Below are 21,501 nucleotides of genomic sequence, written 5' to 3' on the forward strand. Positions count from 1 at the left end.
GGTGGTGGAGGTGGTGGTGGTGGTGGTGGTGGTGATGGTGGTGGAGGTGGTGGTGGAGGTGGGGGTGGTGGTGGTGGAGGTGGTGGTGGTGGTGGTGGTGGTGGTGGTGGTGGAGGTGGTGGTGGTGGTGGTGGTGGTGGAGGTGGTGGTGGTGGTGGTGGTGGTGGTGGTGGTGGTGATGGTGGTGGTGGAGGTGGTGGTGGTGGTGGAGGTGGTGGTGGAGGTGGTGGTGATGGTGGTGGAGGTGGTGGTGGTGGTGGAGGTGGTGGTGGTGGTGGTGGTGGTGGTGGTGGTGGTGATGGAGGTGGAGGTGGTGGTGGAGGTGGTGGTGATGGTGGTGGAGGTGGTGGTGGTGGTGGTGGTGGTGGTGATGGTGGTGGAGGTGGTGGTGGAGGTGGGGGTGATGGTGGTGGAGGTGGTGGTGGTGGTGGAGGTGTTGGTGTTGGTGGTGGTGTTGGTGGTGGTGGTGGTGATGGTGGTGATGGTGGTGGTGGTGGTGATGGTGGTGGAGGTGGTGGTGGTGGTGGTGGTGGTGCTGGTGGTGGTGGAGGTGGTGGTGGTGGTGGTGATGGTGGTGGTGGTGGTTGTGGTGGTGGTGATGGTGGTGGAGGTGGTGGTGGTGGTGGTGGTGGAGGTGGTGGTGGAGGTGGGGGTGGTGGTGGTGGAGGTGGTGATGGTGGAGGTGGTGGTGGAGGTGGTGGTGGTGGAGGTTGTGGTGGTGGTGGTAGTGATGGTGGAGGTGGTGTGCATGCAGGAAGGCACTTGTGCACATGCAGAAGCTAGAGGAGAATAGTGGTGTCCTGCTCTACCACTCTGCGTCTTTTTCCTGCACGGCTGCAGCATCCCCAAATATCTGTTTTCCGCCTCCCTTACTTGACCTCTGCTGTACAAGCTGAAGTTCTCCGTGTGGTTGCACAGTGGTAAAAACTGTTGATGCAGGGCTGGGATGGTTTGTTGGTCAAGTGCTTGCTGTACAAGCATGAGGACCTAACTCCAATTCCCCCCAAAAGTCCTTTTTTAAAAAGTGGGCACAGAGGCACATACCTGTAATCTCAGCCCTAGGAAGGTGGAGACCTTTAGGCTTTCTGGCCAGTCAGCCTCACAAAATGGGTAAGCCCCAAATCTAGTGAGAAACCTTCTCTCAAAGAGTACCAAATGGAAGCATTTGGGATGTTGAAATGTGATGAACTTCCAAGACGGTCTGACAAATCAAGTTGAATGTGAGGCCACCTTAGCTAGAGAATCCAAAACAGAAAGGACAGTCACTTGTCTAAAATTTAGTTGAAAGCCTAGAGATGGCAAGAGTTAATACAAAGCATAGGAAAAAACAACAAAACAAGGGAACAATTATTATACACACAGAAAATTGTAAAACATCCCATCAAGAAAGACAACCAACATCACAGAGCAGAAACTTCCCTTTCTCACGGAAAATGCAAACACCATTGAAATAGTTTTATCTTGCACGTATTCGTGCTCACTGGAAAGCATTGTCCATGCCTGAACCCATCTCAACAGAGTTAAGTGAAGATTGCCAAGCACGAAAGGGGGTATACAGCAACTGTCACAGACAAGCAGAAAACTTGACTCAGCACTTGGAATGGGTTTTTAATTGCTCTGTTTATCAATCGTATATATAAGGTCTGCAAGATGGTTCAGAGGGTAAAAGCACTTATCATGAAACTCTGATGACCCAAGTTAAATCCTTGGATTCCACATAAAAGTTGAAGGAAACACCTGACTCCACTAATTGTCCTCTGACCACCATATGCCTACTACAGCACACAGATACATAAACTCATAGCCACCCTACATACAGTAACAATGAATAAAACATTAAAAGAAATTTAATGTATATAATCCTAAATCGTATGCATGAAAATTTTATGTGTATGTATGTAAAACAATTTTTAGATTGTTCATCCTAAAACTGTAATCCAGTTTCTGGGCCCCTAGCATGTTGAAGTTGGGTAGCAGGAGATGCAAGCCAGATTGTAGGCAGAGACTTCTCATTTGTTTCCTGGCCACCCAGACCCAAAATAATCACACAGAAACTGTATTAATTACAACACTGCTTGACCTATTAGCTTTTTATTAATTAACTCTTACATCTTAAATTAACGCATTTCTATTATTTTGTATTTTACCACAAGGCTTATGGTTATTGGTACCAGTGTGCGGGCATCTGTCTCCTGCAGCAGCTACATGGCTTCTCTCTGACTCTGCCTACTCCCTCCTCTTCTATCTACTTGGAATTCCTGCCTTGCCCTATTCTGTGCTGCAATAGACCCAAAGCAGATTTGAGGGGGAAATTCTGTCAACTAATCTCATCTAATTAAGGCGTGGTGACCTGGACCCCAGAAAGAAAAACTGGGAGGACCCAGATGCTTGGTCTCTCTCTCTGCACAGTGCCCACCAGACAGATAGGAAGTCGTACCTCCCACTCTTGCAGCGTGAGTTTTCCCCTCTTATCCATTAAAAATAATTGTTATTTTTGAGCTGGCCTGGTTATTTATTGTACTGACCTAATTCACTACATCTGGTGCCCAAACGTGGGGCCACTACAGTCTCATGTGCCCTGCTACCATGAACATAGACTACCCTCTCAGCTTCCCTCAGCTCTGTGCCCCATGCCCCACAGCCCGCGCCACCAGAGCAGGACACTATTGAACAGCCAAAGAAAGTCACAGAACACACGATCTGTGATTTATACAATAAATAAATAAATAATAAATAAATAAATAAATAACTTCTTGATTTGAGTATTTTTCAGTATTCCCTTTAAATTCAGCCATCTAAAACCAAGCACGTGGATTCAGGTGCACCCTGACACCTACTGGCAGGCAACGGTTATTGCACCTGCTCTAGCTGATTGGACCACAGGTAAGATTTATTATTTTGAATTTTAAAAGGGCAATATGTCAGAAAATCTAACCATCCAAGCTTTCCATAGCCTTTTCACTTTACACCATGTGTGAGGTCTTACAAAATACATATGATGTCTCTCCTACATTGCTATTTCTAAGATTCACTTTTTTTCTTGTACTCTCTTTTTTTTCATAAAATATGGTTTAGCAATAGGAAAATGACACAGTCTTTACATACTGAATCCAGGCTTTTTAGAAAAGAAGTTGGAAATCTAAGGAAGACACAACCATCTTAACTAACAATTTTCAGTTGACTGGGGTACTTTTAAAAACAATACAGACTGATACCAACCTTTTCAATAAAGAGATTACACATCTAAAGGAGGATACTAGGATTTTGTTTAATACGATTCAGTCAACTGAGTTTTTTTTTTAAAAAAAAAGGTACAGTCTAGCACCCATGGCCACCCTTCTGTCTGAAGGGTCCTTGGACTACCAGGCATCCCTGTTTCTGTGCTGAGGAGTTCCATCCAGACAGGTGAGTGTGAACAACCCCCAGGGCAGACTGTCCTGAAGCAAGCACAGCTCCCCAGCTCCTGCTGCACATTTGTTACACATGACCCAGCCTCTCCCAAGCCTGCCCTATTGTCTGCAAAGGCCTTGGCCCGGGAACATTTCCAGCTCCTGCACTAAGGCGACCCACCCACAGGGGTGAGTGTCTGCCAGCCAGGCAGGCCAGAAGGTTCCCTCAAGGGAGTGCAGGGCATCTTCAGCTTCTGCTGCAGGGTCTTCTGTGTTCCACTCGACCCTGTCCTCCCCCCATGGCCACCCTGTCCTCCCCCCATGGCCACCCTTTTGTCTGAGGGGTCCTTGGAATACCAGGAGTCCCTGTTTCTGTACTGAGGAGTTCCATCCAGAAAGGAACAGTTCCTGCACCTACACTGAGGAGATCCACCCAGAGAGTCAGTCACAGCAAAGATTGGATCAAGAGAAAAAAAAAAAGATTGGATCAAGACACCAAGACTCTCCTGGCTGCATTTGAAGGAAGATGGGCAGGCACCAATGCAAGAATTCCTCCAACAACCTGAAAGGCAACATGACATCACCGGAATCCAGGGGTCATGAAACAAGAAGAATTGAACACTCTACTCCAGAAGACATAGAAGAAATCAACTTTAAACAGAACTTTATGAAAATAATAGAAGAACAGGAGGTGAAAAACTGCTGTAAAGAAATGGAGATGACAAACAATAAGGTAGAGTAAATGAATAAATCTCTCAAAGATAACCAAGAAAACCAAGAAAAAGCAATTAAATAGGAAAGGGAAACAGTTCAAGACTTGAAAAATGAAATGGAGGTAATGAAGAAAACACAAACTGAAGGAAGGCTGGATATGGAAAATTTGGGTAAATGAACAGGAACTACAGAGACAAGTATTACCAACAGAATACGAGAGATAGAAGAAAGAATCTCAGACACTGAAGATACGATAGAGGAAATAAACTCAATGATAAAAGAACAGAACAAATCCAAGAAATTCTTAACACAAAACATACAGGAAATCTGGGACACCATGAAAAGACCAAACCTAAAGATAATAGGGGTAGAAGAAAATGAAGATTTACAGTTCTAAAGCCCAGAAAATATATTCAACAAAATTATAGAAGAAAACTTTCCCAACCTAAAGAAGGATATTCCTATGATGGTACAAGAAGCATATAGAACACCAAATAGACTGGATCAAAAAAGCATCCCCTTGCCATATAATAATCAAAACACAAAACATATAGAATAAAGAATGAATATTAAGAGCTGCAAGGGAAAAAGGTCAAGTAACTTTATTTATTTATTTATTTTTTTGATTTTTCGAGACAGGGTTTCTCTGTAGCTTTTGGTTCCTGTCCTGGCACTCTTTCTAGACCAGGATGGCCTCGAACTCACAGAGATCCTACTGCCTCTGCCTCCCGAGTGCTGGGATTAAAGGCGTGCGCCACCACCGCCCGGCTCAAGTAACTTATAAAGGTAAACCTATCAGAATACACCTGACTTCTCAATGGAAACCATGAAAGCCTTGGTCTTGGATAGATATGCTGCAGACACTAAGAGACCATGAATGCAAACCCAGACTACTATACCCAGCAAAGCTTGCATTCACCATCAATGGAGAAAACAAGATATTCCAGGACAAAAACAGATTTAAACAATACGTAGCCACAAACCCAGCCTTACAAAAAATACTAGAAGGAAAATCACAAACCAAGGAAGCCAACAACACTCATAATAATACAAGCATCTGAAAACCCTCCACCAGCACAACTCAAAGAAGGGAAACACACAAACACTACCACCAGAAAAAATAACCGGAGTTAACAACAAGTGGTCATTAATATCACTTAATATCAATGGACTCAATTCACCTATAAAAAGGCACAGGTTAAGAGAATGGATACAAAATCAGGATCCAACATTCTGCTGGTTACAAGAAACATACCTCAAACTCAAAGACAGACACTAATTCAGAGTAAAGGGTTGGGAAAATGTATTCCAGTCAAATGGACCAAAGGGTTGGGAAAATGTTTTCCAGTCAAATGGGTGTGGCTATACTAACATCTAACAAAATTGATTTCAAACTAAAATCAATCAGAAGAGATGGAGATGGACACTTTATACTAATAACAGGAACAATTTATCAGAAGGAAGTCTCAATTCTGAATATTAACACCCCTAATATAAAAGCACCCATATATGTAAAAGAAACATTACTAGAACTCAAAGCATACATCAAACCCCACACTCAAATAGTGGATGATTTCAACACTCCTCTCTCACCATTGGACAGGTCAACTAGACAGAAACTTAACAGAGAAATGAGAGATCTAACAGATGTAATGAACCAAATGGACCTAACAGAAATCTATAGAACATTCTACCCAAACAGAAAAGAATATACCTTCTTCTCAGCATCTCATGGAACCTTCTCAAAAATTGATCACATAATTGGTAACAAAGCAAACATCCATAGATACAAATGAATTGTAGTAACCACCTGTGTACTATCAGATCACCGTGGAATAAAGTTAGAATTCAACAACAATTCTAACACAAGAAAGCCTACAAACTCATGGAAACTGAACAGTCAACTACTGAACCATCCCTGGGTCAAGGAAGAATGAAGAAAGAAATTAAAGTCTTCCTTGAATTCAATGAAATTTAAGACACAACATACCCAAACCAATGGGACACTATGAATGCAGTGCTAAGAGGAAAGTTCATAGCACTATGTGCCCACATAAAGAAAACGGAGAAAGCACACAATAGAGACTTAACAGCACACTTGAAAGCTCTGGAAAAAAAAATAAGCAGATTCACCCAGGAGGAGTAGAAGACTGGAAATAATCAAACTGAGGACTGAAATCAACAAAACCGAAACACAGAAAACAATAAAAAATAAATCAATGAAACAAAAAGCTGGTTCCTGGAGAAAATCAACAAGATTGACAAACCCCTATCCAAACTACTCAAATGCCAGAGAGAACACTCAAATTAACAAGATCAGAAATGAAAAGGGGGACATAACCACAGATACAAAGGAAATTCAGAGAATCATTAGATCATACTACAAAAGCCTGTATGCCACAAAATTGGAAAATGTGAAAGAAATGGATACTTTTTTAGATAAATACCATATACCCAAATTAAGTGAAGACCAGGTGAGCAGTTTAAATAGACCTGTAAGTAGTGAGGAATTAGAAGCTGTCATCAGAAACCTCCCTACCAAAAAAAGCCCTGGACTAGATGGTTTCAACGCAGAATTCGACCAGAACTTTCAAGAAGAGTTAATACCTATACTCCTTAATGTGTTTCACAAAATAAAAACAGAAGAGTCATTGCCTAACTCCTTTTATGAAGATACAGTCATCCTGATACCAAAACCACACAAAGACCTAACCAAGAAAGAGAATTACAGACCAATCTCACTCATGAACATCGATGCAAAAATTCTCAATAAAATACTGGCAAACCGAATCCAAGAACACATTAGAAAAATTATACATTATGATCAAGTGGGCTTCATACCAGAGAGGCAGGGCTGGTTCAACATACGAAAATCTATCAATGTAATCCACCATATAAATAAACTGAAGGAAAAAACATAAGATCACTTCATTAAATGCTGGAAAAGCATTTGACAAAATTCAACACCCCTTTATGATAAAGGTCTTGGAGAGATTAGAGATACAAGGTTCATTCCTAAATATAATAAAAGCAATATATAGCAAGCCGACAGCTAACATTAAATTAAATGGAGAGAAACTCAAAGCCATCCCACTAAAATCAGGAACAAAGCAAGGCTGTACACTCTCACCGTACCTCTTCAATGTAGTGCTTGAAGTTCTAGCAATAGCAATAAGACAACATAAGGAGATCAAGGGGATTCAAATTGGAATGGAAGAAGTCAAACTTTCATTATTTGCAGATGACATAATAGTATACATAAGCAACCCCAAAAACTCTACCAAAGAACTCCTACAGCTGATAAACACCTTTAGTAAGTTGGAAGTTTACAAGATCAACTCCAAAAAATCAGTTGCCCTCCTATACACAAAGAACAAAGAAGCAGAGAGGGAAATCAGAGAAACATCACCTTTCACAATAGCCACAAATAGCATAAAGTATCTTGGGGTAACTATAACCAAAGAAGTGAAAGATCTATTTGACAAGAACTTTAAGTCTTTGAAGAAAGAAATTGAAGAGGATACCAGAATATGGAAGGATCTCCCATGCTCTTGGATTGGGAGGATCAACATAGTAAAAGTGACACTTCTACCAAAAGCAATCTATAGATTCAATGCAATCCCCATAAAAATACCAACAAAATTCTTCACAGACCTTGAGAGAATAATAATCAACTTTATATGGAAAAACAAAAAACCCAGGATAGCCAAAACAATCCTATACAATAAAAGTACTTCCAGAGGCATTACCATCCCTGACTTCAAGCTCTATTACAGAGACACAGTAATAAAAACAGCTTGGTATTGGCACAAAAACAGAGATGTTGACCAATGGAATCGAATTGAAGACCCAGATATTAATCCACAAACCTATGCACACCTGATTTTTGACAAAGGAGCTAAAATTATACAATGGAAGAAAGAAAGCATCTTTAACAAATGGTGCTGGCATAACTGGATGTCAACCTGTAGAAGAATGAAAATAGACCCATATCTATCACCATGCACAAAACTCAAGTCCAACTGGATTAAAGACCTCAATATTAATCTGACCACACTGAACCTGATAGAAGAGAATGTGGGAAGTAGTCTACAACACATGGGCACAGGAGACCACTTCCTACATAGAACCCCAGTAGCACAGACAATAAGGGCAACATTGAATAAATGGGTCCCCCTGAAACTGAGAAGCTTCTGTAAAGCAAAGGATACTGTCATTAAGACAAAAAGGCAACCTACTGATTGGGAGAAGATCTTCACCAACCCCGCTTCAGACAAAGGTCTGATCTCCAAAATAAATAGAGAACTCAAGAAGCTAGACATTAAAACTCTAACTAACCCAATTAAAAATGGGGTACTGAACTTAACAGAGAATTCTCAACAGAAGAAATTCAAATGGCCAAAAGACACTTAAGGTCATGCTCAACCTCCTTAGCAATCAGGGAAATGCAAATCAAAACAACTTTGAGATACCATCATACACCTGTCAGAATAGCTAAAATCAAAAAGAGCAATGATAGCCTATGCTGGAGAGGATGTGGAGTAAGGGGCACACTCATCCATATTGTTGGTGGGAATGCAAACTTGTGCAACCACTTTGGAAATCAGTGAAGCGATGTCTCAGGAAACTGGGAATCAACCTACCTCAGGACCCAGCAATTCCACTCTTGGAAATATACCCAAGAGATGCCCAATCATACTACAAAAGCATTTGTTCAACTATGTTCATTGCAGCACTATTTCTAATAGCCAGAACCTGGATACAACCTAGGTGCCCCTCAATAGAAGAATGGATAAAGAAGGTGTGGCACATGTACACTTTAGAGTTTAACATTGACATCTTGAATTTTGCATGCAAATGGATGGAAATAGAAAACACTTTATTGAGTGAGGTAACCCAGACCCAAAAGATGAATATGGTATGTACTCACACATAAATGGTTTCTAGCCATAAATTAAGGACATTGAGCCTATAATTCATGATCCCAGAGAAGCTAAATAAGAAGGTGAACCCAAAGAAAATCATATAGTTATCCTCCTGGATATTGGAAGTAGGCAAGATTGCCAGGCAAAAGTTGGGTGCACGGGGGTGGGGGTGGGTGGGGTGGGTGTAAGGGGAGATGGGGAGAGAGAAGGAAGAACAGGAGGACTGGGGAGAGCTTGGGGGAATGGGATGGTTGGGATGGAGTAAGGGTGGATATGGGAGCAGGGAAGCAGATATCTTAATTAAGGGAGCCATTTTTGGGTTGGCAAGAGACTTCACTCTAGAGGGGTTTCCAGGTCCACACAGATGTCCCCAGGTTGTTCCTTGGGCAGCAGAGAAGAGGGTGCCTGAACTGGCCTTATCCCATAGCCACACTGATGAATATCTTGCATAACACCATAGAACCTTCATCTGGCGATGGATGGAGATAGAGACAGAGACCCACATTGGAGCACTGGACTGAGCTCCCAAGGTCCAAATGAGAAGCAGGAGGGAGAAAATGAGCAAGGAAGTCAGGACCGTGAGGGGTGCGTACGCCCACTGATATTGTGGGATTGATCTAATGGGAGCTCACCAGGGCCAGCTGGACTGGGACTGATGGAGCATGTGATCAACCTGGACTCTCTGAAGGTGGCTGTCAATGAGGGCTGACTGAGAAGCCAAGGACAATGGCACTCGGTTTTGATTCTACTGCATGGACTGGCTTTGTGGGAGCCTGGTTTGTTTGGATGCTCACCTTCCTAGACCTGGATGGAGCGGGGAGGACCTTGGACTTCCCATGGGGCAGGGAACCCTGATTGCTCTTAGGACTGGAGAGCGAGGAGGAGAGAGAGGGGGGAGTGGGAAGGAAATGGGAGGTGGGGAGGAGGTGGAATATTTTAATAAATAAAAAAATTCCCAAGATCTAAAGGCTGTCCCCAAATTCTATTAAATTATTAAATGAATTAAAAAAATAAAAAACAGAAAGTAATCATAAAAAAGGTATAGTCTAATAGTAATTCATTTAAGGAGAGATTCAGCACTCTGGAGAAGGAAACAGCTGATTTGACACTTAATATTAATTCATTTAAAGAGAAGTTCAGCACTCTGGAGAAGGAAACAGCCAATTTGGCACATAAAATCCAGTCCATGACAGTGGTGCTAAAACAGTATTTGAGAGGATTCACACTATTGAATGTATTAACTGGATTCTGACAAAGAGGTATGACAGATTGATAGAATGTCTCTCCAAGAAGGTAATACACATACCATAAAGATTATGTCCAAGGATGAGATATTATCTCTAATGGACAGACTTCATACCTTAGAATCCTAAATGAGGGCATTACAGCAAAATACTGGACAGGAGATCCAGATCTTGCAGAAGGCAATGGTAAACAGATTTAAATAGATTGAGAAAATTATCGACTTTGATGACCAGGAGCAAAAGGTAATAAGGCAAAATTTAACTTCGTCAGTATGTAAAACTCTCTGGGATAGCTTCCCCAGAGTTCTACCTACCTTTTCAGTAATAACATCAGAAAAAATAGCCGGCTCCAAATACTCTAATATTATCAAGGAACATACATGGAAGCCCTACGTATGAGTGATTTAAAAGAAATTAAACAAACAATTGTGACTTACGGACTACATTTGTCCTTTGTTAGAGAGATGGTCAAAACCTGGATTTTCAGTAACAAAGTCGCACCTCACGATTGTGCTCAGTTAATCTCAGCTGTCCCTGAAAGTGGGCTGCAATTGCACTGGAGATGCCTTCTTAAAGAGAAAACAAGAATTTCAGAGCAACAGTAAAGAGCAAGAGAAACTGAGATTTCCATAGATCAAATTCTAGGTGATGGACTTTACTCTGATCCTCAGGACCAAGCTCTTTATGAGCACACCCTGTCCGTATGTGCCACAACAACTTTAAAGGCGTGGGACAGGGTTCAGGAACCAGGACAGAGAGTGGAATCATATCTTAGAGTTAAAAAGGGTCAGAAAAAACCCTTTAGCAACTTTTTGCAAAGACTAACTAGAGCCATACAAATAGGGATAACTGACCCAGAAGCTAGATGTATAATAATTGAATCTTTAGCTTATGAAAATGCCAACATAGAGTGCAAAAGAATCCTGGGGTCTTTAAAGATCAAATCAGCACCCGTGGATGAATAGGTCTTGCATACAATAAATGTTGAGATATTCAGCTATGGTACTAAAGCGTGGGTAGGGGAAGCAATTTCCAATGGTAAGAGAAGACATCAAAATACCAAATGTTTTAATTGTGGTAAAATGGGACATATGAGAAGGGATTGTAGACAATGGATTTCCAGGAATAATGCCTCTTCTGGGAATAGCAGGAATGGGAGAACTCAGCCTTCAGATTTATGTAGGAGGTGTGACAAAGGCTGACATTGGACCAATGAATGTAGATCAACAAGAGATAGACAAGACAACCCGATACCATTGGAAAACGCTGTGGGGGGCCTCTTGCAGACCCCCATGACAAATGTGGTCCAGTCATTCCCAGTTACTGTGGATAAAGTGTCTTGTCAGAAAAATTAGAAGGTCCCATGCCTGCTGTCAAAAACAATAATGGTCTAAATGATGAGATAAATGTAAAAAATGACTCAAGAAATCTGATGGTACAGAGGAAACGTATATTCTGGCAGACTTCTATAAATGAACAAAGACCAAAGCTAAAGGTGTGTATAAATGACATTTTTACTGAAGGCTTATTAGACACGGGTGCAGATGTAAGTATCATTACTCCAAAATCTTGACATCTGAATTGGCCTCTTTAGGAGGTAGATGTTCAGTTCATGGAAATTGGAACCCTATCTCAGGTAAGATAAAGCACACGATGAGTTAAATACATTGGACCAAAAGGACAAATAGAAAAACTAAGGCTATATATAGCCAAAATTACAATAAATTTATGGGGTCATGACCTATTGCAACAACGGAATACCCAGATTAACATTCCTACAGCCCCTAAAGCTTATATTTCTGAGGAAAATATTAAAAGATATTACAGACAACAAACACCAGGCATTTGGGCTGTACAAAAACACAAAGCAATGGATAACCCTTCCGATGTACCAACAACCCTTCCTTTAAAATGGTTAACTAAAAAGCCAATATGGGTTAAACAATGGCCTTTAGCTGAGGAAAAGTTACAGGCTTTAGAACAGCTGGTAGAAGAGCAATTAAATGCTTGACATATAAAAATAACCTACCAGCTCTAGGAATTCTCCTGCATTTGTTGTTAAGAAAAAAAATCTAAAAAAAAAAAATGGAAAAGGTGACACATCTTAGAGCTATCAACAAGGCTATTCAACCTATGGGCCCTCTGCAATCTGGAATTCTTCTGCCCTCTCTGCTACCAAAGGGATGGCTTCTCAAAGTTATTGATTTAAAAAATTGTTTCTTCACTACACCTTTACAAGAAAAAGATAGAAAACAGTTTGCCTTCACAGTGCCTACTTATAATAATTCTCAGCCTACTACGAGGTACCAGTGGACTGTCCTCCCACAAGCAATTTTAGAGGATGCCGTCCCCTCTCCCAACAAAGTTTGCCCTCAGGCTTAGGGACATCATTTAGGGGTTGATTATAATTGGTATACAGTTGAGGGATGGGGAAAAAATTTTATAGGCTCAGGGATCTTTTTTTTTTTAAAAAAAAAAAACAAAAACCAGAGGGATAATTGGATGATAGGATAATAGATTAGTATTTATAAGTTATTGTTTTTAGACTATTATATTGGTATAGATTCTTGTATATTGATACAAAGTTAAATTATATTGAATATTGTATGGATGTATGCTTCTACCTGTTTAAAACATTGTTTATATATTGATATATATCTACCATATTACAGTGTACATTACTACCTCTGATAAAGATACTTATACATTGTTTACATTTAAAGGTCATTGTCCTCATTTATTGCACAGTTGTTTATTGTCTTAGTCTTTAAGTTAGATAGTTATTGAGAATTATAGATCAGTAGTCATCTATGTTTGTCATATTTATAATTAGACTAGTCAGGTTCTCTAGATACATAGAGATTATATTCAGTATAGATAATCTTCAACCTCTTCAAAGAGCTGTAAAAAAAATGGCTTTTAATCTAACCTAGAGTTCCATGGTAATGAGACACAATCACTCCTGACAACACTGATCTATTCCCAAAAAAATGTTAAGCACCAAAGACACTCTACCTGGAGCTTTTCTTCTTGGCAGAACTGGTCTTTGGGCAAAGAAATGCCCATACCTCAACTACTGACAGAGATACAGAGTATCTGTAAATGGATAAAACAGGATCATCATATCCTGCCAGGTGGGGATGGAGACACTGCTCTCAGTAGGTGGGGATGGGGACAGTGCTCTCATAGGTGGGGATGGTGACAGTGCTCTCAGTAGGTGGGGATGGTGACAGTGCTCTCAGGTAGGGACGGGGAGAGTGCTCTCAGTTGGTGGAGACAGGGACAGTGCTCTCAGTAGGTGGGGATGGGGACAGTACTCTTACTAGCACCTCCGTCAATACCTTGAGTGACAATAGAAAAAAAAAAAACCTTTCAAAATATAGAACCTGAACCAGAACCCTCTTCTGACTCCATTTATACAAAATGAAAAGTCATAGCAACAGGAAGGTTATTGCCAGCAAAGACCTGTAAGGGTTGGGGCTGAAGACTGGACACTGCTGCTGGGCACATGCTGCTCTGTGTGAACAGAGAGGTCTAGACAACACGTGGTGGCGGCCATGCAGCTCGAGGCCACATGGATCAGCAAGGAACTGCATGAAAGGGGCAAACTCCAGGCATGAGAGTCCTTGGAAAGCTGTGGTGAGCTGCAAAGGGCCAGGTCGACTGCCTGTCAGACTGCAGCTCTGCAAAGCACACCTCCCAATACTTCTGTGTGTAGACCGCTGGGCTGCAAGCTGGGTGTGCGCAAGAACTTACAGGTGTTTGTCATGACCCATAACCATGCCTGCCATCTAAGAGACATTCAGTAGCAGGCACTGAGCAGCTAACTGCCCAAGACAGCAGGGGTGCCCCCCCACGGTGATGCGGACCCACCGTGCAGTAGGTGCTCAGTAGATACTTACTGACTCAGGCATGAGAGCAGACAGGAAATGATGCCATGACTCAGAAACCGGTATCTCATCAAAAAGGCAAAGAATTGGGAATACTGTTTATAAACTTTTTATTTAAAAAATAAAATTATAAACAAAATACAGAAAAATATTGACACCTGTGTAACAATAAGATGACTTTTCATCTTTAGGGTAATTTACTGTTCTGAGAGAATAAAATGCTAACTTTTATAAGGGAATTCCATGGGGTAAAGGAGGACTTTGATATTTCATTAGCAGTGGGTACTTGGCATAGGTAAGACTTAATACATACATTCAACACTTCACAGCATATTCAAGTCTCATTTCCAAGTTCTATAGCAAACAGTGTACCTCACCAAAGTCCCCTAGTAAGAGTGCAATATAATATTATTAGAAAACAATCTGGTTCTTCCTAGGTCGACTGTACTTTCACTACTTGAATACATTTTACAATGGTCTCTACCCAGTTGAAGCCAAGCCTCTTCTAGACAATTACATATGAAGCAGTAGTTAGTCGAGAGGCGCCCTCCCTCCTTGATGTGGAGGCCTCCTGGGAAGCTCCTCAGAGCATCCGGGTCACACTGCAGATGCACACTGTAGAATCTTTCTTTGAAAAGTGGCTGAAGCACATCACCTGCCCAACTAACAAGTTCCTCATTTCAAGCAAGAGATACTGGGAAACCCACATAGTAATTTTCTGAAAATACACAGTAGTGTCCTCTATTTTACAAATCAACTACGGACTTGTTAGCAATCTGGATTCCCACTTAGTTTTCTAAGTTACAGAAGCTGCATATCCCAGTCTCTTGACAATCTTCCCATTTCATTTTTAAATATAATTTTACTAAAATCAACATAAATTACAAGTAACTCCCATAACTGAAGGTGCTAGATTCCATGGGATCTGTCTGTGTAAACAAGCAAATGAAATGTAGAGATAAGAAATTCTTAAGTCTCCAAGACGTCCACACAAACCAAACCAACTCATGCCCACTCCTCCTCAGTTATCTACCCCCGCTGAGGTTCTCATCTGTGAAGATGCTGACAAACAATGGAGACGGACGAATTTCACTCAGTTGAGCTCCTTCTGTCTTCAGGTTGTGACTTCTCCAGGACATGATGTCTGGCAGTTGACAGCAGACTGTTGAGTTGACATGGCCTCTAAGTCAGATTCACGAACAAAAACCACTGCGTCACCACTGACATTTATGAGACACTGCGCCTGTAAAGACAGCAGACAGAAGTCCAGGAGCATGCAGCACCGAGGTCATATGCCTGCTGTGCACGGGTTCTGGTAGAAAACCAAATCCAGCACAGGCCAATCAACCACTAGAACAACCCAACAGAAGATGAGGAAAGAAAAAGTTCACAGGAAAAGAAATCCAGAAAGCCTGAGAACACATGACAAAATATTCAAGCCCACCGTAAATCAGAGCTCTGCAAATAGACAGTAAGAGACCACACCACGGATACTGGGGAGACGTGAAAGCTGGACTTTACTAGGTGCTGACAGAGGCACAGGCAGCAAACACAGGTACTGGAGAAGAGCAGCCACTCTGAAAGGCAATGTCATCTCTCGCAGAGCAGGAAAAGCATGCAATCTCCAACCACCATTCCAGCCTGTACTTTGTATTTTCCTCTAGAGAAAAATCTTGGATGGGACTTTTTACTACAACATGTTTATAAAAGGAAAATAATTAAAATAATGTAAATACTATCAAGGAGAAAGTGAAAATATAGTTATACCTGATACTAAACAGAAATGAAATTGGCATAAACTCTACCAACATGGCTAAGCATCATGAATGTGATGAATTATTAATGAAAATAATTAGAATATGCAAAACAGTCTCAATGGAGGCAAATTTTATCATTATAGGAAAACTACAAACATCAGAGGCCTTCCCTTTGGATATACTCACTGTGCTAACCCCTTATATCCATGTTAGTTCTTACAGCACTGTATACATCAGAGAAACAGTCAACAGATACTACCCACTGCCATCAGGGGACAGCTGAGGATTCTGAGTGACCAACACTATGGAGTGCTGAGTGGCTAAAGGAATAATTAAGACAATCTTTTGGTCTTGAACTGAGAAAGTCACCAAGAAAAATAAAGTGATAAAACAAGCTACAGAACCATGAACACAGCAGCACTGTGCAGACGTGGGGTGAAATGTACAGCTGTTCGTGTGCAGTTAAGACTCTCTCTGGCATGCTGTGCCCTCAGGAACAGAAGTGACATTAAAATACACAAGAAGAAAAGTAAGGCACTAATGACTTCGGCTGTGTGTAGTAAAGAAACTGAATGGCCTAAACACAAAACGGGGAGAAACTTTTCCATTTACTTATTTTTAATGTTTTTGAGACAGGGTCTCACTATGTAACCCTGGTGTGGTGGTTTGAAAGAAAATGACCCCCGAAAGCGAGTGGCATTATTAGGAGATGTGGCCTTGTTGGAGGAAGTGTGTCATTGTGGAGGCAGGCTTTGAGGTCTCATATATGCTCAAGCCATGTCCAGTTAGTTCAGACTACTTCCTGTTGCCTGCAAGTCAAGATGCAGGACCCTTGGCTCCTTCTCCAGCACCACGTCTGCCTGCAGACCACCATGTCTGCCTGCATGCCACCATGTCGGATCATAAAGGACTAAATTTCTGAAAATGAAAGATGCCCCAAATAAATGTTTTTCTTTCTAAGAGTTGTAGTGGTCATAGTGTGCTGGGGGACAATGGTTTTACCCTGCAAAGATTTATTTCTTGTACTTGTTTAATAAAATGATGATTGTCCCGTAGTCAGGCAGGAAGTAGTGGCAGGGCAACCAGATGGGAAGTAGAGGTGGGTCAATGAGAACAGGAGAATTCTGGGAAGAGAGTCAGTCTGCAGTCATCACTCAGAGCACGTAAGCTGTGACTGCCTCACCGATAAAGGTACCAAGCCACATGGCTAATGCAATTAAAATTATGGGCTAATATAAGTTATAATTTGTTAATAAGAAGCCTGCGCTAATAGGCCAATCAGTTTATTAACTAATGTAGACCTCTGTGTATTTCTTTGAGGTTGAATGGCTGCAGGACCGGGTGGGACAGAAAACTTGGTCAACAATGGTGTCTTTTCACAGCCATAGAAACCCTAAGACACCTGGGTAGCCTGGAGCTCTGGGGACCAGGCTGGCCTCAAAGTCATATAGCTCTGCCTGCTTCTTCTACCTCCTACATTTGTTTTTTAATTGAATTTTTGAAGTTTGAATCTAGTGCAACTCCAAAACATACATTAAAATACAATATAAAAAAAGACTACATATATGGACAATATATCTTAAAAATATAAAAAGCAACTAGGTCAGGATGGTTCCCTCAGTGTGAAAAAACACACAGGCTACCGCAGAGTGTATGGGGTCGGGGTATGGGACTGTGGCACTCTAGCCTGCACGTGTGGAGACCAGAGGCCAATGCGTGACAATGTGCTCTCCTACTGTGACCTGCTTCACCAAATGTAACAGAAAGCTGTCTTCTAGTTTCAGACTAGGACTATTCTTTAACATCTCTCAATGTAGTGGAACAAACGAATAAAAATATGTAAGTTATGAATTGAAAAGGAGGTTAAATGGTTTATCTTTCTTAAGACACTGACTAAATTATTGGCTCTGAAATAAGACTAAGGCTGTGCTTAAGTTGGCGCTCTTCTTACACATTTATGGCAAAAGTCCACTGTGAGGATAACGTTATCCATAAAAGCCAGGAGTCCTGAGAATGCAAACGATCTGCCCTTAATTATAATCATCTAAGTATACGGCTAGCAGTAAAATTCGTACCCACACAGACACACACATCTACTCTTCTCATTCCTGTGAAACTGAAATACCGGACCTTGAGTGCAGTATCTGCCTGCATGTTCCCTGTTCTCGGGGCACAAGTACTTTTGCTCATCTATCGTGAGTGTGAGGCAAAAATATGATTTCTGGTATGTGCCAAGTAGAATAGGATGGAGCATGCTGCTTTCAAGACACTCTGTTACTTATATAATTATTCAATTTTACAAGAAACCCCTAAAATTTTTGAGCTATTTAGTTAAAATTAATAAAAGAATGATATTCTAAGGTTTAGTCTAGTAAGACCTCTTCTCATTACATACCCCATTTACAGAGTAACATTTGGTAGAAATACTGTGAGGGGCACCTCAGCCCTCCTGAGAGGAGGCACAGCCACATCCATATTCCAAGGCTTACCAAGAGAGTGGCAGGAATAGTAACTCCAGCAAAGCTTAAGTAAGGGTGATAACTACTCACGTGGGATATGGAGCAGAGCCTGAACAATGATGACTGTGTGAATAATAAAGTCATTTAAGTACGCTTTAACAGCTACAGTCAAAGTTCTGAAAAGCAATTCTTTTAGAAGTGAATGGATGGAACAGGCCAGAGGGTCAATTCTCCAACTTCTTACAGATATTTAGTCATCTCACCTGGTTCTTACTGGGATTTTCCATGAAGACACACTGCTTCATAATGTAGGAAACAACAGCATTCCCTCCCAGTGCGGCAACGTGAGCTCTTACCATGGCAAACACTTCAGCAATGAAAGCATGGAGGAAACCACTGACTCCTCCTTCCTGCAAAGGACAGACAGACCACTGCATCATACACAGGGTAGGGCCATGCAGAAAATGTCAAAAGCCAATAGTACACATTCTGAATTGCCTCAATGTAAAACACAGTCATTTATATTTTCCTCATAAGGGTTTTTTTTTTTTGCATTAATAAACATACTTGAGTAAGGATTTTAAAGTATTCATTAAATCTATGATAAATTGTAGTTTGCCCATCACTAGCTGATGTGGGATTCCCCTCTGTGTGCTGTAAATACCATTAGTTAATAAAGAAAGCTGGCTTGAGTCTATAGCAGGGCAGAACACAGTTAGGAGGGGGGAAATGATGGAGGAAGGTCATTGGCTAATAAAGGCACTGCCCTGGCCCATTTTATTGGTTAGAAGATAGGTGGGAGGAGGAGACAGAACAGAACACTGGGAGGAAGAGGAAGTGAGCTGAGTCTCGACAGCTCTCCTCTCGGGAGCAGACGCCTGAGAGAGACGCCATGCCCCGCTCCCGGGATGAAGCTCCGACCCAGGATGGACATAGGCTAGAATCTTCCTGGTAAGCGCACCTTGGGGTGCCATACACAGATGATTAGAAATGGGCTAAATTAGTATGTGAGAATTAGCCTAGAAGAGAATGGGCCAAGCAGTGTTTAAATGAATACAGTTTGTGTGTTGTTATTTCGGGCATAAGCTAGCCGTGCGGGCGGCTGGGGTGCTGGGGACGCAGCCCCGCCGCCCTTATTACTACAGGGAAACTAAACTGAATGCTGGGAGAAAGGAAGCAGAGTAAAGAGAGAAACCATGGAGCCACCGCCAGAGACAGACACGCTGAAACCTTGCTGGAAGGTCACAACCTTGAGGTGATATACAGATTAATGGAGATGGGTTAAATTAATATGTAAGAGTTAGCTAATAAGAAACTAGTGCTAATGGGCCAACCAGTGATTTAATTAATACAGTTTCTGTGTGATTATTTCGGTTCTGGGTGGCTGGGATAAACAAACAGCCTCTCATCAACAAATTGGTGCCAACATGGTTGGCTAAAATCCATTTAAAACCTGATAGGGCTTGAAAAGGAATTCTAGACACAAAAATCCAGAGTTTAACACAGCTTCTTGTTTGCTGGCAGCATGCCACAGCTCCTTTGAGGGAGGTTTTCCCAATTCAGCGGAAGCAGAAAAGAAGCCACGTCATTTTGAAATGCCAGCTTTCTGGGCCATGCTGCCAGCATGACCTCTGGCTCTTTCAGGAGACCGAGGATTTGAATGAGTTTGTGAGCAATGTGCTACAGCTTGCTTGGTGACAACATGGACCAGCTGTGTGCCTTGAGATGGGGTATTGTACATGGCTCTCAGAGGCAGTGAGCAGCTCCGCCATGCTGGACTGGGCGGGGCAAGCAGGCAGTGCCATATTTCCCCTAGCAATGGTGCCGCTTAAGTTCATAAGAAGGGCTTAGCATTTTAAGAAGCGCTTCTGGTCAGAAAATAATTACAGATATGCAATAAAGACAAATCTAGACATAAAAGACCTCTAAATGGGTCACAGTGTCTTTAAAAATGTACGTAGGCTTGGGATACAGAAGAAAAAAGTACGGAGAGTTATAAAAAGAAGTGAATGGTTTATAAAAAATGAAAGTCTTTAAAGAAATAGAGTACAGACAGTCATAGATTAAAGGAGTAAAGATAATAATATAAATATTAAAAATAATAGAGTAAGAAAAGTCACATAAAGATGTGATACACCGAGAGTCTGGATTATGTATATTATTGCGTTTTCTTTGAATTATTTGACTGTGAAGAAGCTAAGTACAGAGAAACATTTTATTGTATGGGCTGCTAAGCTAAAGCAGCATGTATATTAGAAAGTTATATTGACTTCAGAATTTGTGTCTAAGGATATTATGCTTTGGAAAAGAGGTTCTTCTTTTGTTTCCACAGATGATGAGAACCTTTGGATTCATTTCAGGCTAATGTGGTTGGATGCACCATGAGCCCCTGAAGTGTCATCTTGAACACCGCCCCCCCCACTAAAAGAAAAAACTTCACCCAACAAAAAGCAGGAAGCAGTTTGGAAAAGAACTATGCCCAAATTCCCAAATAATGTTTATAAATGTTTGTTTACATTTAATGGGGGATATGCTATAGAGCTTTGCATTGGTATGAATCTCAGTTTATTAATACATATTTAAGGTACACTGTGTATATGTATTTCTGATCTTGATTAAGGTATTGTGTCTGTGCAGCTCATTTAAAATGTAGTGTAATAGATAATCACCTATAATAGTCAAGCTTGTAGTAATATTAGGTTTTCTAGATGTAAAGAGGTATATTTCAGATGGATAGGGATTCTTTAAATCTTTCAGAGACCTTCAGAATACGCATTTAAAATATTTTAAGAAGTTAGGACTTTTCATGACAGTGAGACACATCTGCTCCTGGTAGCACCAAACTACTTCAAAAGGATGATGGACATTGAAGAGTCTCCTCATGGAGTTTGATAGTCATTTGGGCCAAGAACTGCTCTTGCCTGGACTGCTTGATGAACTGGACATGCAGGACCCACAAAGAAATGACTGCTGAATTTGCCTAAAGGTAAGACATCCTTCAAGGTTCCTGCTTCATTAGAGAACATGCAAGACATTGTACAGGACACAAAAGAAAGTGACTGACAAACTGCCAATATAGGCAAAACTGTCTTTGAAATTTCCTGCTTCATGGAAAAGTCTGCT

The 21,501-nt window shown here is 41.3% G+C and overlaps 1 protein-coding gene across 19 annotated transcripts in view; it reads right to left on the bottom strand.

The window, feature by feature from the left end:
• Positions 1 to 14,255: 14,255 nt before the first annotated feature.
• C2cd5 (C2 calcium dependent domain containing 5) overlaps positions 14,256 to 21,501 on the bottom strand; it is a 95,107-nt gene continuing 87,861 nt past the window's right edge. For all 19 annotated transcript variants that reach the window (XM_041630607.1, XM_041630598.1, XM_041630530.1 and 16 more), the window contains 2 exons: positions 18,642 to 18,788; positions 14,256 to 15,405 (listed from right to left, as the gene is read on the bottom strand). In XM_041630607.1, coding sequence (XP_041486541.1) covers positions 15,277 to 15,405; positions 18,642 to 18,788 — 276 coding nt within the window. In that variant the 3' untranslated portion in view covers positions 14,256 to 15,276. The remainder of the gene's footprint in view (positions 15,406 to 18,641; positions 18,789 to 21,501) is intronic.

This window comes from Microtus oregoni, unplaced genomic scaffold, assembly GCF_018167655.1.
Source record: "Microtus oregoni isolate MIOR12 unplaced genomic scaffold, Mior012 000002F_ref0000024, whole genome shotgun sequence".
Taxonomy (NCBI): domain Eukaryota; kingdom Metazoa; phylum Chordata; class Mammalia; order Rodentia; family Cricetidae; genus Microtus; species Microtus oregoni.